Source organism: Phyllostomus discolor, chromosome 1 (assembly GCF_004126475.2).
Source record: "Phyllostomus discolor isolate MPI-MPIP mPhyDis1 chromosome 1, mPhyDis1.pri.v3, whole genome shotgun sequence".
In the NCBI taxonomy this organism is placed as follows: Eukaryota; Metazoa; Chordata; class Mammalia; order Chiroptera; family Phyllostomidae; genus Phyllostomus; species Phyllostomus discolor.
In genome coordinates, this window is record NC_040903.2 from 136961650 (window position 1) to 136987985 (window position 26336).

The window sequence follows — 26336 nt, forward strand, 5'->3', positions numbered from 1 at the left end:
TGCGGTTGTTGGGGGCTGTGGCCTGCAACCTAGGCATGTGCCCTGACTGGGAATCGAACCTGTGATGCTTTGGTTTGCAGCCCACGTTCAATCCATTGAGCTACGCCAGCCAGGGCTATTTCCCCCAATTCTTAATCACTACCCAGTAAGTGATTAACCTGCCTGTTTTATGTCTCCACCTCTCCTACCAATCTCAATGTGGTTCCTTCTTTATACCCTTAGTATAGGAATTTGGTTCAGCTAGTGGTCAGGTGGTTCTCAATGGTTGTCCTGTAATTTAGCTGTAATTTTGATGTTACTGTGGAAGGGGGCAAGTGTTTATCTACTTTGCCATCTTGACTGGAAGTCTGAGACCATTTATTTTTAAATGCAAAGAGAACATTAAAATAGACCCCCTCCTTTGTTTTTCATGTTTCTTTTTTCACTAATAAAAATTTCTTGAACAGTCTGAATTCTGCTTACTGAGGAAGCAGGGACATCACTTCATCTCCTCTGCAGCGTAGCACCTCGATTAGCCTTGTCTCTGCATAACATTCTCTCCTTAAGCTGTGAGCATATGGTGCTACGGATTGTGATCTTCCCTGTCTGAACTTCCAATGTACTTTGGTTTGGATGAGAACACGGGGGTAGAGTTTATAAGGAGATAAAGGGACCGGAGTGTTTTCTCTCTCACTGGCCACCCTGTGAAGATACAAGGTGCCTGTCTGCAAACCAGGAAGAGGTCCTCAGCAGACCCTGGATCTGCTGGGACCTTTATCTCAGACTTGCCAGCCTCCAGAACTGTAAGAAATAGTGTTTTTTTTTGGATTGTAAGACACACCTAGGTTTTAGAGGAGGAAAATAGGAAAAAAATTTTGAATCAAAAAATGTAAAATATTTAATAACAGAAATAACATATTTCGCCAATTTAAATGTAAACAAAACTCAACAGCAGCATTATCAACCATATCCCTCCTAAATTGGGGGGGGGGTGCATCTTATAGTCTGAGAAATACAGTGTGTGTTTTTTAAGCCACCTGGTCTACAGAGGTATGTTACAGTGGCCCAAGCATACTTTAAATGATATCCCAGAAATAAGTCAGAGCAGAAGGCTACTACCCCACAAATTATTTTTCTTGACTTGTGTTTTGGTATGATGACACTGACTTATGGGCTGCAGAAACAATCCTGTGAATGCTGTATTATCAGGATGTTGTCTGTAAATTAGGTTCGTCTTGATGAGGCTCATTAGGAGGAAAAGTTCCCCAGTCTTTATAATAGTGACATTTTCCTCTGGAGCAACTGGCTTCCTTTTATCTTATGGCTGCCCTGAGTTAGAGGACTGACAACACTCCTTTTTTGTGCTGTATTCCAGGAAGGCTGGGACTAAATTTAACACTTACCTTTATGTATGATTTAGAACTTCTTGGGGTAAATGTTTTGTGTATGTCCACTTTGGACACGGTCATGTTTATTATTATAGAAAGGAGGGATTTTGTGATGAAGTGTATGCAGAGGTGCTAGAGGGAGAAGAAACATTGAATGATTTTAAAATCTCCACTTAAAATCAATCTAGAAGCAACATGGGAAATCCAAAACCACAGGAAGGTGATTTTACATGTAAAATACATCTAAGTAGGAGATTCATGAACCATTCAAGTAAAATGTATATACTGTATTCTTCAACTTTCACTAGCTTCAATAACATTAGTTATATTAACAATTCAACATTAATTTAGACAACTTTCTTTCCTTCCAAGTATTCTCATTTGTCAAAGATAACAGGAGAATGTACAATGTTAAAAATTTATTTCTGAAATGCTTTATTCTTATAATCAGTACACATTATATTAAGTATAGAATTTCCTTAAAAATTAACAAACTCTAAGTTTCACCGTTAGGACACTGATACGGAGAAGGAAACATCTGGCTCTTTTGACTTTTTTTACATTTATCCAAGTCCAAGTAGATTCTCACGTTAAGGTTCTTCTTTTTACATTTATCCAAGTCCGAGTAGATTCTCATGTTAAAGTTCTTCTGTGCTATTTTTGTCCAAGTTGTGACAGCTAAAACAAATCATAAGATCATAAATATAACATTTTGTTAATCACAAAAGACAAATGCATTCAAATATTTTTAAACACCTTAAAGTAAAATGTATACACTTTCATCATGGTAAAAATTAGAGTTATTTCATTAGCTGCATTTCTTGAAGAGTATATTTTTAACTCATGTTTACTATTAAAGTATTTAAGACTTGTAGATTTTTATTTTTAGTATATGTTATTAATTATACTACTACAGTTGCCCCCATTTTTCCCTTTGCTCCCCTCTGCCCAAAAGCTCCCTTCCCTCCAGCAATCCCCCACCCTTAGTTCATGTCCACGGGTTGTACATTTAAGTTCTTTGGCTTCTCCATTTCCAATACTATACTTAACATCCCCCTGTCTATCTTGTGCCTACCAATTTATGCTACTTATTCCCTGTACCTTTTCCCCCATTCTCCCTCTTCTCCCTCCCACCTGATAACCTTTCCAAATGATCTTCGTATCTATGATTCTGTTTCCATTCTGGTTATTTGCTAGTTTGTTTAGATTCAGTTGTTGATAGTTGTGAACTGTTGTCATTTTAATGTTCATAGGTTTGATATTCTTTTTCTTAAACAAGTCCCTTTAACATTTCCTGTAATAAAGGCCTGGTGATGATAAACTCCTTTAGCTTGACCTTGTCTGGGAAGCACTTATCTGCCCTTCCATTCTAAATGAAAGCTTTGCTGGATAGAGTAATCTTGGATGTGGGCCCTTGCCTTTCATGACTTGGAATACTTCTTTCCAGCCCCTTCTTGCCTGCAAGGTTTCTTTTGAGAAATCAGCTGACAGTCTTATGGGAACTCCTTTGTAGGTAACTGCTCCTTTTCTCTTGCTGCTTTTAAGGTTCTCTCCTTATCTTTGCCATTTTAATTATGATGTGTCTTGGTGTGGTCCTCTTTGGGTCCAACTTATTTGAGACTGTGCTTTCTGGACCTTTATGTCTATTTCCTTTGCCAAATTAAGTAAGTTTTCTTCTATTTTTTTTTAAATAAGTTTTATTTTTTCAATTTCTTGCTCTTCTCCTTCTGGCACTATGATTTGGATGCTGGTACATTTAAAGTTGGCTCAGAGGTTCCTAAGTTTCCCCTTGTTTTTTTTTGATTCTTCTTTCTGTTCTGGTCGAATGTTTATTTCTTCCTTATGTTCCAAATCGTTGATTTGAATCCAGGCTTCCTTCCCTTTATTGTTAGTCCTCTGTATACTTTTCTTTATTTCACTTTATTTCTTCCTTTATCTTATGGCTATACTCACTAAGCTCTTTGAGCATCCTGATCACTACTGTTTTGATCTCTCCATCTGACAGGTTGGCTATCTGTTTAGTTCTTTTCTGGGGTTTTGTTTTGTTCTTTCATTTGGGCCATATTTCTTTTTCTCCTCAATTTAGCAGCCTCCCTAGGTTTGTTTCTGTGTATAAGGTAGAGTTGCTTTTACTCTGCATCTTAGCAGCGTGACCTATTGTAGAAAAGGCATCTGTAGATGGCGTTGGGGCAGAGTCTTAGGTAATCGTCAGGGCAGGGTCACCCACTTCATTGCTTTGGGGCTGTGTGTGTGTGTGTGTGTGTGTGTGTGTAGGGCACTATCCCACTGCCTGGCTTCTGGAGGCCTTCCCAGCACTCACCCTGCTTCCAGTCGCCTCACCCACCTCCTGTATGTAATTGGTGTCCCTTCAGCTGCTGCCATGGGGTTTGCATATATCTAGGCCTATGCGGGCCCTTTAAGTGGTGAAAATTTGGCAGTTTCTTCTGCTGCCCCAACCCAAACTGTTTTTTTACAGCCAGAGGTAATGGCGGTTTATCTTCTCAGTGCTGGAACCCTGGGCAGTGTAGTGTGGCCTGGGGCTGGGATCACTTACTCCCAAGGTGTCCCTCCCAATTTTTATCCACCACATGTGAATGTGGGACCGCCCATTCTATTGCCACTGACATGTATCTGTACCCCACTGCATCGTCCCTGCATCTCAGCCCCTCCTATCCGTCTGGATGAATGTGGCTTCTTTAAATCCTTGGTTGTCAGCTTGTTCTGACGGTTCTGAGTGCTACGTGTTTTTGAGATCTGGTTGTAATTCTTTCTATGGTTGCATGAGGAGGTGCAGCATGTCTGCCTACGCCTCCACCTTGACCAGAAGTCCCAGAATGCCTTGCCTAGTCATATCCATCATGAGTGGACCTGTCCTCATCTCCCTCCCACTGCTTCAGGATCTCTGTAGATATTTTAAAACTAAACAGCAATAAACACTGTCATGGTCAAAAAGGTGGAAAATATTTATAATTGCAAATTCACCTAATGAAAAACAAAAACCCTAAGAAAAAATTAATATTAAAATGTAAAGAAAAAGTGTTATATGGGATGTCACTGTTGAGAGATCACTTCTCCATATATTTTAATTAATTTTATATTTCTAAGAGGTAATTAAAAGGACAAGACTTTCAATTTGGAAAGGATGAGTTATCTCTTATTGGATGAATTCTCTCAGAGATGGCAATTATAAACTTTAAACCAAACCAACTACCTGAAGGCAATGGAGAACAACTGAAAGGCAGGTCTGGAAGACAGTCTAAACTTGGAAGGAACGGAATAGTGCTGGCCAAGTTCCCTGGATCCTGTGATTCTTAGCCTGGAGACAGGCTACAGTTGGTTCTACACTGGTAGCTAAAATTCTGATAGAAAAACTGCAGTCTTTCTGGCCTGAAGGACCAGAGGAGTTTGGGGACAACTGAAGCCACTGGATAGTGAGGGGAAGTCCTGGAAAGGAGAGAGCCAGAGTGAGGGATTCCTAAACTCTGTGTAGAAACTTTCCCTAAATATATGGTAAAAACCCTGAACCACCTGTTACTGCAAGAGACTAAGAAGTTAGATTTGAACTGCTGCTCAAGAGAAAAAGTTTGAAATTTGAGTATAACCAAGTTAATTGCCTGCTAAAACCACAAATCAACATTCTTTAGAGAAACAGAATTCAGTCTCCAGTTCACAATATTAAGTAAGGATACAAGCTAAAATTATTTAATATATGAAAAAACAGAAAAGTATGACTGATTCTCTAGGGGAAAAACAATGGAGACTGACAGTGAGATGATCCATATGCTGTAACTGACAAGTTTTTTTTTAAAATCCTCAACACAAGGATATGGTTTTTTTGTCCCCCCCACCCCCCGCCCCAAAAATGGATTTCACAGAAAGAGGAAGGGGAAGAGAGAGTGGAAAAGTTGATTGATTGCCTCCCATACATGCCTTGACCAGGGAATGAACCTGCAGCCTAGGTATGTGCCCTGACCTGGAATTGAATCTGCAACTTTTGGCATAGAGGATGGCACTCTAACCCACTCAGTGCCCTGGCAAGGGCAACAGATAAGGTTTTAAAAGCAGCTGTGACAACTATCCTCAAAGAAACTACAGAAAATATGCTAACAATGAAAAGAAATCATAGCAGAGAAAATACAAACTATATTTAAAAAACCCAACTGAAAATTTTAGAACTGGTAAGAAAATTCTCAAACTGGTAAATACAACATTATTCAAACAGTAGAATGGGGACAACAGAGTAAAGACTTAGTAAATCTGAGGACAGGTCAGCTTAAACTGTATACTCTAATGAACAGAATCCTCAGGGATCTATGAGACAATAGAAAGTTGAACATAAATGTATATGGAATACCAAAAGGAGGAGAGAGAAAACTGGGCATACAAATATTGGAAGATACAACAGCTGAAAATCTCCTATATTTGGTGAATGTATAAATGTATATATTTAAAAAATTCAGTAATCCGGAAACAAGATACACAAAAAGTCACAAAAGATACATCATAATTAAATTGTTGAAAACCAAAGATAATGAAAAAAAAAAAAGATCTTAAAAGCACCCAGAGAAAAATTATATCAGTCTGAATAACTGCTGACTTCCTATCAGAGACATAGGAAGCAGAAGATTATGGAATAATCTTTGAAGTGTTGAAAAACTATCAATTCAGTATTCTATATCCAGCAAAAACATCATTTAAGAGTAAAGGTGCAATAAAGACATTTTCATATAAAAGAAAATTAAGAGAATTCGCTGCTAGCATACCTGAGCTATACTACCACACCAATACTTATGGAATAGTGCTAAAGCAGTGTTTGGCAAGAGTTTTAATTTTACTGCTTTTTAAATGCTTATTTTGGAAAAGAAAAACTAAAGTTGTTGACTTCATATTTGAACTTCAGAAGCCGGGGAAGAGAACAAAGTAAATCCAAAGTAATCAAAACAAATAAAGAATTGAAACCAACGACTACAAAACAGACAGAAAATTAGCACACACAACATCTGGCTCATTGGAAAAGATTGACTAAATTGAGAATCCTCTAGTTAACCTAACCAAGCAAAAAGATCCTGTTTACATGATGTTCTAGAGCAGACAAAAATAATCCAAAGTAGGAAAACACCGAGACAGTGTGGTTGGGCAAGGACTGACTGGGAACAGCCACAAAGGATCTTTGTGGTGTGATGGTTCTATGTCTTGGTAGGGGTTCAGGTTACTCAGGTGGACCTATCTGAAAAAACTCAGGATGTACACTTAAGATTTGTGAATTTCACTACCGTAAATTTAAACTCCAAAGACTTAAAACACCCCTAAAAAATGAACTCTAGGTAATGGTATTGATACAGCTATATTGAGGGGGAAGTGTACTGATATTTACAATTTATTTAAAATTAATAAAGTTGGAGTGATGAACAGAATGAATGAAGGACAGATGGGTAGGTACCTTATAAACAAAGTACAGTACAATGTTAATTGGCATTGTACATGTGCTCACTGCAAATTCTCCCCAACTTTTCCATATATTTGAAATTCTCATAATACCATTGGGCCACTGGGATAAGAAGGTAATGTTAGAAAATGATACTAGGGCCCTGGCTGGTGTGGCTCAGCTGGTTGGAGCACTGTCCCGTAAACCAAAAGGTCGCCAGTTCAATTCCCAGTCAGGGCACATGCCTAGGTTGTGGGTTAGGTCCCTGGTTGGGGGTATATGAGAGGCAACTAATCAATGTTTGTCTATTTCATCCATGTTTCTCTCTCCCTCCCTTCCTTTCTCTCTAAAAATCAATAAGCATGTTCTTGGGTGAGGAAATAAGTAAAAAATAAAATAAAAAAAGAAAATGATACTAGGAACTGGTGCTAAAAATGAGTACAGGTAAGTCACTGTTTTGCAGCAGTCAAGGTAAAGATAAGGACATTAGTGACCAGTCTACTGAGTTCAAGCTTAAAAGAGCTAAAGTTAATATAATTACTGAGAGCATTAGGGGGAAAATACTAAATGTGTAGACCCTGCCCACCTCAGTACTGCTGTCATTAATTCTCAAGGTTAGTGAGATTCCACTGTATCACCTGAGCTCATTTGGTAGTAACAGCCCAAGAAAGTTACCTTATTTCTTAGCCCAGTTTACGATATGTTTGGCAAAGACAGAAATGTGGACAGTATGTAAGGAAATGCTGAATTAAATTTTTCCTGAGTATACTGTTTGAACTTTAAATTTTCTGAATTTACCTTTTTTACAGATTTGGGATCCTGGAAATAATGTTACTCACCAGAGTTTTCTTTACAGTTGCTCATGGCAAAACCTTACATTCTTATAGCTCTATGGTTTTAGCTGGTTCAGATGAATATAATAATACTCATGTTCTCTTTTGAAAAGTACCAACAGCAACTTAGGGTAGGTTGACAGAAACAGAAAAGGTATGCTTACCTGTTTCAGGAACTGTGCAGCATTAAAAAGTTCACTGCAGCCATATAAAATGTGTTTACCTTGCTTCCCCTGTAAAAACCAGGGACAGAAAACAGATACAAGTAACAAGTATTCCCAAGAAGATGGGTAAAACCAGACTTTTTGTTATTCTTGAAGGTTTTTGGGGTGGTGGTACTGGTGGGTGGATTTTATCCTAACATTGCATGGAATAAAGTGGTGAAGTAGCATAATATTTTTTAAAAATATGCATTATGGGATCCTACTGGTGCCTTTTCTACTGGAAATACAAGGAATCTGATGACTGTTACATTTCATACTTATCTATAAAATTTCAGGTCAACATTCTTATAATACAGGATCTGCATTATTTGGAGAAAATGGTCTTAGACGTTTGTTTTGTGGAAAGTAGGAGATGGTGCAAGTACCATGGACCATTTTAGTGTCATTTGTGCAATAGAGTATTCACATGTTAATATCCCCAATCTGTTTTGTAACAGTGACTTTCATTCCTAATTTTGACAGAATGTGGGAATCCAATTACAGCACTCAAAACTCTTCTACTAAGAATTTTGGTTAAGCCCCTAATCCTAAAATTCTTATGTATATTGTGAATTGAAGTAAGAAATCTTACTAAGATTTCTTTTGTAAAGTAAAAAATTTATTTATTGTAACAAAACAATTATGGCTTTTTAACCCAAGAGAAGGGCAATTCTCTGTGATGTGTAAGTTGAATAATCATTGTTGGATGAATCAATGTCCTAGAACCGACCATCTGAGAACAAATAAGACAAAAGTCACATTTCACTCAAGTTTTTCAAAATGAGATGGTAAGTGCAGCAATTATAGGGTCATAAAATTGGGGTTCTTGAGGCCACAGCATCTAAGAATCAAGAAAGCACAGGGAAACAGGGGGGCCCATCCATAACTTCTAGGCACAGTCCTCAGGATCCCACTGCAGTAGCAGAGGACACATTTCATTTTTAAATGGAGATGCCTTGGCTCAGGGGAGCTCCAATGTTGCCCAAAGAGGGGTCTTTTATCCTCATATAGCCAAGTCATGACTAGGCTCAACAGCAGAAACAGAAAATCATGACAGAAACCAGAAACCAGGTATAAGCCATCAGTCTCCATATTTTCTATTAAACAATGCTGACAAGCTAGTGCAAGGCAAGTTGCCCCCTGGTCTGTCTTGGATACTAGCAAAATTTCACTCAGGATTGACCAAATTTCTGTATCCATTTACCCACTGATAGGTATTTAAATTGTTTCCATACCTTGGCTACAGTAAATAATGCTGTAATGAACACAGGGCTACATATCTCTTTTTGAGTTGGTGTTTTAGTTTTCTTCAGATAAATACCCTCAAGTGAAATTACTGGTTCATATGGTAGGTATATTTATAATTTTTTAGAAACTCCATACTGTTTTCCATAGTGGCTGCACCAATTTACACACTCCCACCAAAGGTGTACAAGTGTTCCCTCTTCTTGCTAACACTTGCTATTTTCTTGTCTTTTTGATGACAGCCATTCTAACAGGTGTGAGGTGGTATCTCACTGTGGCTTTGATTTGCATTTCCCTGATGGTTAGTGATGCTGAGCATCTTTTCATGCACCTGTACGTCCATCTGAATGTCTTCTTTGGAAAAATATCTATGCAGATCCTCTGCCTACCTTTTAATTGAAAATTTTTTAAAATTTATGAGTTCTTAGTATATTTGGATCTAAGCACTGTATCAGATACGTAATTTGCAAATATTTTCTCCCACTCACTCGTTGATGGTTTCCTTTCCTGTGCAAAAGCTTTTTAGTATGATGTAGTCCTACTTATTTATTTTTGCTTTTTGCTTATGGTGTCAGATTAAAAAAAAATCATCACCAAGATTTACATCAAGGAATTTACTGCCCATGTTTTCTTCTAGCAGTTTTATAGTTTGAGGTCTTATGTTCAAGTCTTTAATCTCTTTTGAGTTAAAATTTGTGTGTGGTCTAAGACAGTGATCCAGTTTCATTCTTTTACATGTGGCCCTCCAGTTTTCCAAAACACCATTTATTGAAGAGACTGTCCTTTCTCCACTGTATTTTCTTGGCCCCTTTGCTGCAAGTTAATTGACCATATAGGTGGCTTTATTTCTGGGCTCTTTATTCTGTTCCATTGATCTGTATATCTGTGTTTATGCCAATATCATACTGTTTTAATTAGTAAAGCCTTGTAGTAGTTTAAAACCAGGGAGCACAATACCTCCAGCTTTGTTCTTTCTCAAGACTGCTTTGGCTACTGGCACTTTTTTTGGTGGTATTTTTGGATTATTCTACTACTTTGGAATTTAAATAGAAATGGCATTAAAGCTTAGATTTCTTTGGGTAGTATGGACATTTTAACAATATTCTTTCAAATCATGAGCACAAAATATCTTTCCTTTTATGTGGGTCTTCTTCAATTTCTTGTAGTTTTTAATATAAGGTCTCTCACCTCCTTGGTTAAATTTATTTCCAGGTATTTTCTTTTTGATGCAACTGTATATGAGATTTATTTTTATCTTTCTGATAGTTCATTATTAGTATATAAAAATGCAAGAGACTTTTTGTGGACTGATTTTGTATGCTGCAACTTTACTGAATTAAGGTTTTCTAATATATCGTTAGCCCTTGAACATGTTTGAACACAGGTCCAGTTATATGTTGATTTTTTTTCAATATATACTTGTACTGTTTTTTTATTATGCTTGAGAGTCTGTACATGTGAAGAGCCCAATGTATTTACTGATATACACAATTTTATGTAGGGGACATGAGCATAGGTAGATTTTGGTATCCGTGGCAGGGGGTCCTGGAATAAATCCCCCATGGATAACAAGGGTAGTTAAGAGTTACATGCAGAATTTTGAATGTGTGGGCCCCCCTAACTCCTGTGTTGTACAAGGGTCAACTGTATAATGTGTTGTCAGCAAACAGTGGCAGCTTTATTTTTTCCTTTTCAAATTAGGATGCCTTTTATTCATTTTTTTGCCTAACTGCTCTGGCTAGGACTTCTAAGTACTATGTTAATTAAAGGGGTGGGAGTGTGCATCTTTGTCTCATTAGTATATTCAAATATTCTTTAAAAATCAATCAAATTAATTTTATCAAACACGTCATTGCTATACCAAATAGCAGTTACACATTAAAAGTTAGATCAGGGATTCCAGCCAATATAGAGGTGTAGGTAGATACACTTTGCTTTCTCATACAACTAAAAGAAGGACAACAAATTTAAAAACAAAAAACAACCAGAACTGCCTAAAAATTGAACTGTATGGAAATCTGACAACCAAGGAGTTGCAGTTAAAGAAAAAACATTTGTCCAGACTAGTAGGTGGGGCAGAGAGGTCACGTGGCAAGGGGGAGCTGAAGGACTGGGTGGTCCCATATTTGCATGTGGAAAAACTAGGGAGTGAGACAGTTCCTGCTACCCAGGGTTCTAGTGCAGGCAAACAAAGCCTCAAAACCTCTGGCTGTAACCCTGTAAAATTGTGGCAGTGGGAGAAACTCCCAGCCTCACAGGAGAGTTAGTTGGAGACCCACAGGGTCTTAGAATGTACACAAAACCACCCACCCGGGAATCAGCACCAGAAGGACCCAACCTGCTTGTGAGTAGCAGGGGAAGTGACTAAAAGCTGGCAGAGAGCTGAGCAAGCAGCACTGTTCCCTCTCGGATTCCTCCCCCACATACAGAACCACTATCAAATGAACTTAAAAATAAAAACAAGAACTAAGCAAACAATGAGAACAGGAACAGAATCACAGAAATAGAGATCACATGGAGGATTATCAGTGGGGAGGGGGAGAGGTGATAATGGGGGAAAAGGTACAGGGAATAAGAAGTATAAGTGGTAGGTAGAAAATAGACAGGGGGAGGTTAAGAATAGTACAGGAAATGGAGAAGCCAAAAAGCTTCTGTGTATGACCCATGGCTGTGAACTAAGGTTGGGGAATGATGGCGGGAGGGTGTTGCAGGGCAGAGGGGAAAAAGAGAAAAAATGGTACAACTGTAATAGCATAATCAATAAAACACATTAAAAGAGTTAGATTAATATTACTAAATTATTAAATGAATCAATTAGAATTACTGTAGTAGTTTCTTTGCATTTCCAGCAAAAATGGCACTTGCCCATTGTGTTGTGAATTGGTAAATCAAGGGCCATACTAGATGATTCTTGATTAAAAGTCTCTTGTAGGCACATTTGTTTCATACAACTGGTTGTGCTGATAAGGGTTTCTAAAGTGATAAGGGCGGCTGTCATAGACCTATTAGCTCAGTTCCTCTGGAATGGAGCTGATAGAAAAAAAAATAGGATTGTTCACAACAAATGAGACAGTAAGACTCAAAGAGATTAAAAAAAAAAAAAAAAAAAAAAAAAAAAAAAGAATTTCCGGGACAATTAAACTGGCTGGCTTAGTAGCTACCAAAAATTTAATGGCTCTGTGAAAAACCTAAGGCTAACATAATACTTAATGGTGAAAGTCTGAATACTTTAACCCTATGATCAGGAAAAAGATAAGGAGGTCTACTCTAGACTTTTCTATTGAGCATTTGTCCTAGCCAGATTAGGCAAGAAAAAGAAGGAAAAACATTCTAGATAGGGTAAGGAAGAAGTTAAATAGACTATTCACAAGTAACATGATCTCCTACTTGTTACCCACTTAAAAAACGATTTAAACTAATACATAAGTTCAACAGGGTTGCAGGATACAAGATGAATGTACAAAAATGAACTGGATTTCTATACACTTGCATTGAACAAACAAAAAATGAAATTAAAAAGCAGTTCCATTCCCAATAGCATAATAGCTTATATTCTGAAAACAATAGAAACTACAAAAGAAAAAATAGTTGAAAGAAATTAAAGAATATCTAAATACATTGAAAAACATCCCATGCCATGGATCATTAGGCTTAAATGAAAATATTCCCAAAACTGAGCTACAGATTCAATGAAATCCCTCGGGATCCCAACTGACACCAGCAAACTGATTCTAAAATTCATATGTAACTGCAAAGGACCCAGGAATCCAAAATAATCTTGAAAAAGAAGGATAAAGCAGAAGGACTCTCATGTTCTGATTTCAAAACTTACTATGAAACAATGACAACGAACACAACATAGCACTGGCTCAAGGGCAGACCTATGTTCAACGGAATTGAGAGTCCAGAAATAAATCCATGCGTGTATGGTCAACTGATTTTCAATATGGCTGCCAACACAGTTCCATGGAGAAAAACTAGTCTTTTCAATAAACGGGGCATTTATCCTGGGACAAACTGGATGGCCATGACCTTTACTTGATACTACACATAAAAATTAATTCAAATGGATAAAAGACCTAAGGGTAAGAGCAGAAACTGTAAAATTAGAAGAAACATAGGGGTAAATCTTCATAACCTGGGACTTGGCAAAGGATTTGTAATATGACCAAAAACATGAGCAACAAAGGAAAAATAAGTTAGACTTCACAAAAATAAAAAACCCCAAACACTCGTACTTTGAACGACACCATGTAGAAAGTCAAAAAACAACCCAGAGAATGGGAGAAGTTATTTGCAAATCATATGTCTGATAAGGGACATGTATCTACAGTATACAAAGCACTCTTACAACTCAATAAAAAGGCAAAATTACCCAATTAAAAAAAATGAGCAAAGGATCTGAATAGACATTTCTACAAATAAGATATATAAATGTCCAGTAACACACAAAATGATGCTTCACATCATAAATCATTAGGGAAATGCAAATCAAAACTGGGTAGAAACAAGGTGCTGGCTGGATAAAACAAGGTGGTCAGCCCGAAGGCCTTGTGTTTGCTACTTGTGTTCTTAAGGATCCCTGTGGAGAGGCAAAATTAGGATACTGTTGGGCTCAAATGCATGCAAAAGATGTTGTTCCAAATCAGAGTCAAAGACCGCTGTGTACAATTTCTATAAAGCTAAGAGGTGATTTGTTTAGAAAGGTGCCTGGAGGCAGCGACATTAAATATCTGCTATATGCCTGACTACTCTTGGTTCACACGGGAGTGCTTGGTAAACTGCACTGTTTCCTCAAAGTTATACTGGCACTTTAGTCACTACACTACACAAATGATTAGTATTTTTGTATATATCCTTCTTGTTTTTTCTGTTCTATCAATGTCAAAAATAAAGATGTAGGAAGAAAAACGCTGACAAGTGGAATTAAGAAAGATGAACCAAGAATGGGGTTGTGTGGAATGTACAGGCATAGGATCAACTGCAGCAGGTCTGTGGCAACCCTGTGTTTAGCCTTGGGAACACTTGGAACCAGTCATGTGGTTGGTGCTTGGTCAAACCTGAATAAAATGGACCAGTGATTCATACAGTCCTGTGCAATGGACATGGGTAGACCAGGAGACAACCTGCACTAGTCTGTCAGCACTGTTTATAGAAATTGTACAGCTTGCACTTGGTTTCTGTTATGTTCTCCTGGTTTCTGCTTTTGAACCTGGTCATGCAGCTGATTCTGGCTATATGGCCAGAGAGACTATAAAAGACCCTTCCTTGAACAAGATGATGCTCCCCCAAGACCAAGGTATCTTACATTGATCTTGGTGGTTTACATTCTAAAGATGAAGTATGTCCTGTACAAGTGAAACAGGATCCCAGCAGTTTGAAGCTTTGTGGCATCTGCCTATATGATGTTTGTTTTTCTTTCCCCCTGCTGTACTAAAATCTCTATCTTTGTTAATATCTTACATAGGATGTAAGGAATGATCATTAACTAATGTTAAGTGAATAAATGAAGATTAAAAATGTCAGTCTAAGAATCACTAATTCCACTGGCCCCACATTTTAAATGGCATTTTTTTCTTCAAGTCATACCCTTTCCTTCATATCCCTCTGCTTGGTTGTCTGCCACTCTGTGAGGCTGTCTGCTCTGAACACTACTCCACTGCTCATTTGCTACCTCTAAAACTCTGGGTCGCTGAAAAAGCAGACATTCTGCATTTGTTAGGTTATGTTACTGATTTAAGTCAACAGGATGGGAGAAAAGTGCTTATGATTCAGCAAATGTGTCTGATAAATCATCTCACCAAGGGAGCCTTTTGGAAGAGGGGTTTACCTGAGGTTGCCAAACATTTATAATCATATTAAGATAGATGACTGCAAAGTACATTACATCAAAAAGATGTGGAAGACATTATATTCCACAACACATAGAATTTTAGGCCAGAATGAATGTGATAGGAATAAAAAAACAATGAATATATGGGCATTTCCCCCTATATGCAGGATTTTTAAACTACCTCTAGAAAAGAGCTTATGTAAGAATCACAGAAAGCCCCCTAGAGAGAGCTAGTTTTCTAAAGACAGAAGCACTATGAAACATCAAATGATAGAAGAATAAAAAGAACAACATATACCTTTATGTAGTCAACAAGATTTTGATATTCAATGTAGTTGCCTCCTCCCACCACAAAAACAATTGCCTAAAATGCAAACAAAAACAAAACCGGTTAAGTTAAAAGAAATAGTTAAAGCTGTATTTTAATTTTTTTGTATTTTATTCTTTATTTTTATGCTTTCATTTGTTTAATATCTTTTATTGATTATGCTATTACAGTTGTCCCATTTTCTTTCCTTCACTCGCCTCCACCCTGCACACCCTCTCGCCCACATCCCCCTCCTTTAGTTCATGTCCATGTGTCATACTTATAAGTTCTTTAGCTTCTACATTTCCCATACTATTCTTACCCTCCCCCTGTCTATTTTCTATCTACCATCTATGCTACTTATTCTCTGTACCTTTTCCCCCTATCTCCTCCTCCCACTCCCTGGATGATAACCCTCCATGTGATCTCCATTTCTGTGGTTCTCTTTCTGTTCTAGTTGTTTGCTCAGTTTTTGTTTTAGGTGTGGTTGTTAATAATTGTGAGTTTGCTGTCATTTTACTATACATGTTTTTTTTAATCTTCTTTTTCTTAGATAAGTCCCTTTAACATTTCATAAGATAAGGGCTTGGTGATGATGAACTCCTTTAACTTGACCTTATCTGAGAAGCACTTTTATCTGCCCTTCCATTCTAAATGAAAGCTTTGCTGGATAGAGCAATCTGGGATGTAGGTCCTTGCCTTTCATGACTTTGAATACTTCTTTCCAGCCCCTTCTTGCCTGTAAGGTCTCTTTTGAGAAATCAGCTGATAGTCTGATGGGAACTCCTTTGTAGGTGACTGTCTCCTTATCTCTTGCTGCTTCTAGGATTCTCTCCTTCGTTTTTACCTTGGCTAATGTAATTATGATGTGCCTTGGTGTGTTCCTTCTTGGGTCCAACTTCTTTGGGACTCTCTGAGCTTCCTGGACTTCCTGGAAGTCCATTTCCTTTGCCAGACAGAATAGGGAAGTCCTCCTTTATTATTTGTTCCAATAACTTTTCCTCTTGTTGCTCTTCCTCTTTTCCTTCTGGTACCCCTAAAATTCAGACATTGGAACATTTAAAGATGTCCTGGAGGTTCCTAAGCCTGTCCTCACTTTTTTGAATTCTTATTTGTTCATTCTTTTCTGTGTGGTTGTTTCTTTCTTCCTTCTGGTCCACTCCATTGAGGCGAGTCCCAGTTTTCTTTCCATCACTATTGGTTCCTTGTGTATTTTTCATTTCACTTACTGTAGCCTTCATTTTTTCATCTAATTTGTGACCCAAATCAACTAATTCTGTGAGCTTCCTGATCACCAGTGCTTTGAACTGTGCATCTGATAGGTTGGCTATCTCTTGGTCGCCTAAAATGATGGGTTCTGGGGCTTTCATTTGGTCTTCTGTTTGAGCCATCTCTCTCTCTCTCTTTTTTTTTTTTCGCTTGGGTTGCGCCTGTTATGGTGAGGGGTGGAACCTTAGGTGTTCACCAGGGCAGGGCACCCAATTTGCTGGGTTGTGACGCTGTATGTGGGGGTGGGGTCCGAGAGGGAACAATGGTGCTTGCTCTGTTCTCTCTGGGACCTCAGTCCTTTCTGCTGCTTCCCCCAAGCAAACTGGTCCCCTCTGGTGCCAGTTCCCATGTGGGTGGGCTTGTGCATGCCGTGGGAACCTCCAAGGATCTCTCTTGTGAGGCTGGGTGTCTCTCTGTGGGTCTCAAAGGTGTCCTCAATCAGCGTCCCGAGGCTCTATTTCCCAGCGCTGGGATCCTGGGTTGCACACACTGCCTTGCTTTATAATTGCCACCTCACTGGGTCTGCCGGTTGCCACCCCTCGGCTGGGGTCTGCCAGTTGCCACTTGTGCACTCAGGGTCCACCCGCTGTGGTCTTGTGCACCCTGGATGCCTTACACGCCCAGTCCCAACTCTCTCTGCTCTCTGCGCCTTGACCCATGGCTGGCTGCTCCTCTCCACCCCTCCTACCAGTCTGGATGAACGGGTCTATTTCAACTCCTTGGTTGTCCGACTTCCATTCAGATCAATTTTCCGTCAGTTCTGGATGTTATTCTGTTTCTAAATTGTTGTTGTCCCTATTTGCCTCCACCTATGCCTCCATCTTGGCTGGAAGTCTGTATTTTAATTTTCAAACATGGTTTTTAGGCTGATGCATATTCCACAACTTAGATATTAAAAACAAACAAAAAAATCCAGCTGGCAAAGGTCATAGACACATGCCTGATGTTACTTCAACTATAAAGAAATTTGTTTCTAAAAGTTTACAAATTTATAAATTTCTAATGTCTATTGAGAAGTAAATGAGGAAGAGATTTTTCATAAAAAAGTTAGAAGAAAATAAACCTCATTCCTCACTTAAGTAAGGGCAAATAAATCCACGAGCTTTCTCCAACGGCATTTTTGAATTTGAGGTTATTTATTGTAGGTAGAAAAAAATAGAACACTTAACATTTGTATAATTTTTAATATAAAGGGTGGGGAAAATGTAGATTTATAGTTGTTCATATGGAAAACAATACAGTAATTAATAATACCTACAGTAAATACAGTATATTCTTTACTGTATTTATTTTTATTAAGCAACTGCTTTGTATTTCAAATGAAAACAGTCATGATATCCTCACAAAAGTTTGGAATCCAATAAATTCCAAACATGCAGAGACTTTCTTAAAGACTTCTTTTTCAGAGAATTACTTAATTTTGTGTCAGTTGTTTCAAGCTTGAATGATTGTCAGTATAAGCAACTTTGTAAATCAGAAAAGCATAGTTGCTAAGAATTCTTTTCAAAAGGATCGCAGGCACACAAAGTTGGATTCATGAGGATTGCCCTAGAGTCATCAGAAGAAAGCCATGTTTAGGAATGAGGATCTTGACTGCTCGGTCACCTTTTCAGCTTTGCTTTTCAAGGGGAATTATGAAACTTACCTCTTGGAATGGATTTTTGTTTCTTGGAACTGAGCTGTAACAAAGAAAAACTATACTGAAAATTTCACCCAAGGATTTTCTGATAGATAAAAATAAGCATGGGAGAAACACACACACAATTAGATAGGAATTTACAAGTCTTCCTCCTTCATCTTCTTGGAAGGTGAGTCCTTTAGTTTTGTGTAGCAAGGTAATGAATTGGGATGCACAGGAAGAATATGGAGAAGAAGTACATGTCTCAGCATCTAAAAGGAAATGGACAACTTGCTGACTTTAAAATAAAATTCTAGGGGAAGACTGAGCAGGAGAAGGAAAGGCTAATAAGCAGCGCTCCCATAAGGAATGGAAGTCTGGGTATGAGATGAGATGATAAAGTACATATTTTAGTGGTAAATGATGTAGAATTTTACCATATTTAACACAGTATTACAGTGTATCTACATGCATGAAAAAACTATGTAGACACATGTAGGGGAAGGATAACAATAATTTGGGAAGGAAAGGGGGACGGAGGAGGGATCTGCATTTGCAGTAGCCTGTTTCTTTGTATGTTAAAACTGCATATAAATTACATATTTATTTATATATTTATAATATATTTTCAAAGTACTTCCTTGGTGTCCAACAGGTCTTTTAGTAAAGATGTTTTTCAAAGCTTTGTGAGTTAGATATATACTTCTTTTGAGTGCTAAAATAGGCTGTACAAAAACAACTTAGCTTTTTTTCCCTCAGGAGCAATATTTAAAAATCCCAAGAGAAGTGAGCTATTATAACTTTTCTTAATTATTCAGAGGCAGATTCCACAGTTCTATCTTCTTTCCCTCATTTTTATGGCCCATCTAAATATCCCACAGAAGGGACCAGAAGCCCATCTGATTGAAACACCTCATCAGTATTTAACTTCCTTCTAGAGTGTAATTTCTCTAAGAAGAAATTTGTCTTTCTTCTAGAGTGTAATTCTTTCTAGTTTCTCTAAGAGCAGACATGGAGTGAAGAGAGGTGACACTTAAACAACACAGCATTACTGGATACTAATAACCAGGGTCTAGTGGTGATGAGATAGCTCAGGAGAAGGAAAGTCTAATAAAAATGAACGCCTGAACTGCTCTGTCTCATCAAGGCCAACATTCCCGTTCGTTATCATAAACTACAAGCCAGATGCACAGTTTCTCAGTAAGCTCTAAGTGTTAGCCATATGCAAATGCAAGGGAGGGCAAAATGTAACTTGGGGAATATCAAGATAAGAAGAGAGTTGTAAAATCCACCATTTTAAAGTGTCTATGATGTGGTTTTTAGTATATTTACAGCACTGTAAAACCACTTTCAGAACCTTTTCATCATTTTTAAAAGAAGCCCCATGCCCATTAGTTCTAACTCTTCATTCTCTCTCTCCTGTAATTTATTCTTCATCAAAGTCCTTACCAGCTGCAATCAGCAGCTTCTTTTGCAACTTTGGTAGTATTTTTGTAAGTTCAGAAACCAGGATAACCTTTTAAATTACCAAAAGAATAAATCAACTACCTAGAGATTAGATTATCTGTGCTGACCAACTACAAAGATATCAAGGCCTGGGGCAAAAGCAAAGCCAAAGTTCTAAAGATCCCAAACATAAAGTATAAGCAAGAAAGCAGCTTCACCCAAGTTCTGGTGCTAAAGATCATGATTCCAACCAAGGTTTTTCTCTCTCCTAATTCTGCCTATTCTTTCTCTGCATCTTGTAGGCTATTTTTCATATCACCATGAATTAAATCTTGAAAAATATGTATAATAAACAAATACCTTATCACAGCACTTTTGTCATAAAACACTTTTGTCTATTATCTGTAGAATATCTCAGATACTCTGTAAAACTGCCATGAAGAAGTATTTATAACAACAATTCATAGCAATTAGGATTAAATGGACCAGTTAAATAAAAACAACAAAACTGGTATCTAACATAAAGCCACTTTTTTCATGTGGTCCAATAAGAATATTTATTTAAAAAGACACACATTATCTAAATTCCCCCTCTGCTACAGCTTGTAATGCCACCATTATTTCACTAAAAACAAAACGAAAAACATGTAAAGGCTTTTTTTTGGTGTACATATTGGAAGAAAGAGCACCAAAATGTATTAAGTATAATTACCAGTAACTATCTCTGGGTGATGAGATTATACATACTGTTTACTTACCAGTTTTCTATGTAGTTTGAGTTTTTAATATTAGGTAGTTATTGATTTATAACAAAAAATCAATTATGTTATTTCCAATCTTGACAGGGATGGGGAAACCTACAACAAACACATAAGAGCTGCTTACCTGTCATTGCCCCGTAGCATTTTGGGATCAAAATATCTATAGTCATCAGTTTCCTATTAAAAAACCAGAATTTTACCATAAATGTTCAGAAAGGTACAATGGCTTAGAGTAATTTATTTTAATGAATCTATTAATTTGGTAGAATGTTTAACCACCACCGCCATTCACCAAGCATTTACTGTGTGTTAAGCATTATTCTAATGCTTTCAATGAAATTACTTAATCCCAATAGTATTTATGAGGTAGTTGTTATTATACCTACTTTTTAGGTGCACCAGCAAGAGTAGAGAGAGAGCATGTAACTTTCCCAAGGTTACATAATTAGCAAGTAATGTTAACTCCAGTATTTGAGCCCACCCAGGTAGTCTAGTTTTAATGCCCCAGCTCTTAACCACTATGCATACTGTTCCTTAAAAATATGAGGTCTCTTCAAAAATACTCCAGTCATTGTTAATATAATGAGAATGGTTTGAGAGACATCGACGTAACCTGGCAGCCAAGGTTAGTGGACTGGAATGCACATGCATGAACAATGACAACTTCACTGTACTAGTCAGTGGGGGGTAATAGATGCCATTGAGTGAGCATGTGTACTGTGTGGCTGTCAAATCCAAAATGACTGAGCAAATAGAGCATCAAATTTTGCATTAAGCTTGAACATTTCCCCACAGAAACTATTCAGATGATTCAGAAGGCCCTAGCTATGGGCAACTTATGACTGGCAGCTTCATCACGACAATGTACCCACCCTTCTCATGCAGAGTTTTTGGCAAAACATCAAATCATTCATGTGACTCGGTCTCTCTAAATCCCAGATTTGGCACCTTGTGACTCCTGCCTTTTCCAAAAACTAAAATCACCTTTGAAAAGGAAGACATTTCAGACCATTGGTGAAATTTAGAAAAATACGATGGGGCAGCTGATGGCAACTGGGAGAAGTGTGTGAAGTCCCAAGGTGCCTACTTTAAAGGGGACTGAGGTGTCATTGTCCTATGTACAAGATTTCTTGTATCTTGTATCTTCTTCAGTAAATGTCTCTGTTTTTCATATTACATGGCTAGATATCTTCTGGATAGACCTTGCATGTTTTAGAAGTTACATAATTTGTTTTTAGAATTTTATCATATTATTTGTCTGTAATTTTACTGAATGCACATAATACCCAATATGGGTTCAACAATGTCTCTTATTTGAAACATTTGGAGTTAGGTGTATTTTGGAATTTTGAATTTTAAAGTAATTTTTAAAAAAATTTTATTTATTTTTATTTTATTTTCAGAGACAGGGGAAGGGAGGGAGAAAGAGAGGGAAACATCGATGTGTGAATGATACATCAAATCAATTGGTTGCTTCTCGGGTGCCCCCAACTTGGGACTGGCCCAAAACCCAGGCATGTGTCTTAACTGGGAATCGAACTGGCAACCTTCTGGTTTGCAGACCAGTGCTCAACCCACTGAGCTACACCAGCCAGGGCTTTGAAGTAATTTTAGATAGATGGTGTCCTACATGAGCTGTACATGTTACACTCCCAGTGGGCAGCACCCATCATCTAACACAGTACTATTCCTGCAGCTAAATCTATGAGTATTAACACAAAGTGAGAAAACCTACAAAGGGACTCAACTTGAATTAAGGCTAGGTTTTGCCACCAAATGAATTATACAAAATCTTTTAGGTTTCAGAACTTTCTGGACTTCAGCAGTGGTGGAAAAGGGTTGTGGACCTCGTCTAAATTGGAACCTAGCTTTTTTATATTAAAGGAGTTGGAAAGTACCGCTTTACTGCCTATAAGCCATAGGAGCGCGTTCTTTTTGGAGTGTGTATGGCACTACCCAAACCTGACTGATGACAAATTATGCATGTATTATCACTGTCAGGTCCTGTACTCAGTGGTGAACAGTGTCATAGAACTCTCATCGAACCCAAATACAGTGTCAGAATCCATTAACACTTCGCTTCAGGAAACCCCTAACAGCTAGATTTATAAGGCAAGACAAAACTTATCTGATACAGCTTAATCCCTTTCTTTCAATTTATTCAATCAAGACAAATCAAAAGATAACACTTCATTAACAAATGTAAATGATAAAAACATCTAGAAGTAGCCTATAGCATTTTAAACCTTTGAGATAAGGTACATTGAGGTTACTAACCAGGTCTAACTCTGTATACTTGCTAATCTCGTCAATGCCTCTAAATTAATTTATCTATCTGCAAACAGGAAAGCGATCAGAAAAAGTGTAAGAAGCTGCCTCACTTAACAGATAAAAAAATGCTTTCAAGGCAGAAAATATTCACCCCAGCCCTGGTTGGCATAGCTCAGTGGATTGAGCGCAGGCTGCCAACCAAAGTGTCGCAGGTTTGATTCCCAGTCAGGGTACATGCCTGGGTTGCAGGCCATGACCCCAGCAACCGCACATTGATGTTTCTCTCTCTCTCCCTCTCTCCCCGTCCCTTCCCTATCTGAAAATAAATAAAATCTTAAAAAGAAAAAAAAAAAGAAAATATTCACCCCATATTTTGCCATGAATAATGCCCACTTTTTTTGCCCAAATTTTTAGGGAAAAATAAGGCTACACATTATACATGGATAGTACTAATTCCATACCTATATAAATGTTTTCAATTCTTTTATTTATGCTTATGTGTTAAAAGTATAACTCTAACTCTAGAAAGCAGTAACGATATCTGTATGCAAAACAATACCCCAGAATATGATAATCATTTTTCTAAATATAAATAAATATAAAATTGAATTAAAAAATTAAAACAAAAGATTTTTTTTCCCCTGAAAGTTTGGGCCAAAAACATGGGTGTGCATTATACATGGCAAACCATGGTATTTTTTTCTAATTAAAAATATCTATAGCAATGTTGCTTCAATTATCAAGAGTCAACAGAACTACTGAACTTATACACTTGGAAGAACATCTGAGACTCATAATTTAGCAATCCACGTGTCTATGACAGAAACTGTTGTGGAAGGCACGTTTGTGGTGGAAATGTGCAGTCGGTAGGAAAACAGAGTAACAGGTTTTAGATTCCAATCCTGCTACTAAATATAGTGTGCCTTGGGAAGTCACTTAACATCTCTTGGTTTCCTCTCTTCTATTTCCAAAATTTACTTCTAATGTTTTCTTAAACTAAAGTTTCATGAAAGTCATAGCTCTTGCCTTCAATAATACAGCATCGTGGTGAAAAAATGTGGCCTGCCCAGTTCTGCCTTATTAGCCGTGGGTCCTTGGGCAAATTAATTGGCCCCACTGTGCCACAGTTTTCTCATCCCCAAAAATGATAATAATAGTAAAATGGTATTTTTCTTAGAAGATTCTAATAAGGACTAAAAGGGATAATATATAAAAAATGTTTTGAATGGTTCCTGGAACCTACGTGTGCAATAAATGTTAGCCATTACCATTATTAGTATTATTCATCATTTCAACGTCAAGATTAGGGACAGCAATAAAATACACTAAATTTCCTTAACTCCTTGTAGATTTGGCATCTAAATTTCCTTAACTCCTTGCAGATTTGGCATCTAAAATTTTGCATTTATTTATACTTTTATTCTTTATTACTGTTTGGAATATTTACTGCTTATAAAGTAGTAGTATTCTCTAGGCTTTTTCAAGAGAGCTCCTTCTTCATATATTCTGGGATGTAGTAAGAAAGTCTAATATTACTACATTGTATACCCCTTTCTCTACATTAATCCTTAGATGGAAGAATCCTATTCTTTTTAGCTTATTATTATAGACAATTCTCTTACCTCCTCTCATAATTGTAACTGCCTCTCTTGGGGATGTTTTATTATACTGTTTCTTTGTTTTCACATGGGTAGATTTTAAAATTTGTTTTTGTTAAAGTCCTTTAATACCATTAAAATCACATTTTAATAATTATGAAAAATTACACATTAATCTGGAGATCCTGTTCTAATTCTCTTTCTTAGCGTACTCAAGTTTCCACAGAAACATGTAATTCTAAATCAAAAGGTCCTTTTAATGTGTGGGTGTATCAAGTTTTTAGTACAAATACATGTTTAGGATCTTAAGCCTCACCACCAAGGCTATGATGATCCAGACCAACCCAAACTAGGGCACCAGTGGGATTAGCATCATGCTGTCTTTCTCAGCTGCAGACTCTGGTGAAGATGACCACTCTCTAGTTGCCATAGTAACAAGCCAGGCTGTTTTAGAAAACAGATTGTGGTAATTTTTACATTCCTGTCTTGAATTGTAAACAGATAGCTTGAAAACCAATTCTTTAAGTAAATGCTAACAACATTTACTCATTTGTTTATTCACCCAATTTAGTTGTCAGCCCCAAAGAATTTAGTACCACCTGAATATATGCACTTAAAAACTCCACTATTCATTCCTCCTCTAATTTAATTTTCAGAAAATTGGTCTAGTACTCTTTATACTGTACCAGCTGGTGCTTACTGGTCTTTTTCATTTATAAAACTTGCTCCTTAGGGTATATTTTACATTTAATTATACACATAGAGTCTAATCTACATTTAATTTGGATGAGAACTGGCCATAATGGAGGGAACAGCAGCTGAGAAACCAACTCCCTTTATCTGTGATAATGGCTAAAAGTGGCTCTTTGAGAACATGGACTCTTTTCTTCCCCCATGTAGTCTATTGTGATTAAGGTCACAACAAACTCAGATTTTACTGCCTTTCATACAGTTTAATACGTTTAAGAATTTTACAAGTATAATGTTATATGCTACTCACGGGGTTTGACTTCATCTCCATGAGATTGTCTAAAATACGAGTAACAGGTAGATTCTGTGGAAGAGATTAGTATTTTCATGAGAATAACAAATCAAAGTTCTGTATTGTTACAACAACCTAATCATACTATAGTTAAGTATGCTTGCCTTTCAATTAAACACATTCTAAGTAAGATTAAGCATTCTGTGAATGGTTTCATAGACGTAAATACTATTGGAACTACTCAAGTTTCCAAAGAAAAATAAAATTCTAAATCAAAAGGTCCTTTTAGTGTGTAAGTGTATCAAGTTTTTAGTACAAATGTGTGTTTGGGCTTTTTGCTTTTGTTAGATGTTTTTTAATACTAGCAATTGCAAGCTTTTGTTTTGATCACATAAGATTTCCATTGTTATTTTTTTCATTTCCTTTTTCCAAATTTTAAGTTTCTTTCAATACAAAGCAACTTAAAATTTGTGAAAATGTATGAGATTAAATGACCTAATAGTGTTCTTTCATTTCTAATGCATACTCTTCAAGACCAAAAGGATACCTGTGCTCTTTAAAAAATGGGGAAATTAATATATACCAACTTTACTGACCATTTTTATTGCCTGTCATAAACTGCCAATTTTCAATGACATGCTGCAGTGTCTCCTTACAGAAAAAAATCCCACTGTGCACATGAAATGTGTAACACTGGCGTTGGCAGAAGACTGCCTTTTGACATGCTTACATGCCTTGGGATCAGGAATACTACTGTTACGTTTCTATCTGATGATTTTTATCATTGTTTTGAAAATAACAACACGTGGAATACAGAAAATTTACTCTGTGACTAAGTTCACCCATTCAAAGTGTGCCCCTACAGGGATGGTGTTCTGTCCATTCTGTACTGATGTTTCCTTTGTGAACTGCACAGGATGTTCTGAAAAAAAGTTTTGTATCTTCATACAACAAAGACAACATTAAATCTGATTAGATAACACATATTATACAAGGAGTTTTACTTTCCTTAGGTCATAAAACATTTTCTTGTTACTAAAATGGACTATCACTAAGGAAAGTACTGCTTTGCACAAACAGAAGATGTGCATTTTTTTCTTTGACTTTCCCTAGACTGTAAAGACAAGTAAAAGCCTTTTATTTTTTGTTGTAACACAACAATTATTTTTACTGTGTTC

At 37.2% G+C, this 26336-nt stretch overlaps 1 protein-coding gene across 5 annotated transcripts in view; it reads right to left on the bottom strand.

The window, feature by feature from the left end:
- Positions 1 to 1695: 1695 nt before the first annotated feature.
- Positions 1696 to 26336, bottom strand: part of SCFD1 (sec1 family domain containing 1) — a 110898-nt gene continuing 86257 nt past the window's right edge. For 3 of the 5 annotated variants that reach the window (XM_028506407.2, XM_028506409.2, XM_036029544.1), the window contains 6 exons: positions 25177 to 25230; positions 20432 to 20484; positions 18128 to 18161; positions 15205 to 15270; positions 7790 to 7858; positions 1696 to 2045 (listed from right to left, as the gene is read on the bottom strand). In XM_028506407.2, coding sequence (XP_028362208.1) covers positions 2022 to 2045; positions 7790 to 7858; positions 15205 to 15270; positions 18128 to 18161; positions 20432 to 20484; positions 25177 to 25230 — 300 coding nt within the window. In that variant the 3' untranslated portion in view covers positions 1696 to 2021. The remainder of the gene's footprint in view (positions 2046 to 7789; positions 7859 to 15204; positions 15271 to 18127; positions 18162 to 20431; positions 20485 to 25176; positions 25231 to 26336) is intronic. The other 2 variants (XR_004904010.1, XM_036029536.1) reach the window with 2 other exon arrangements.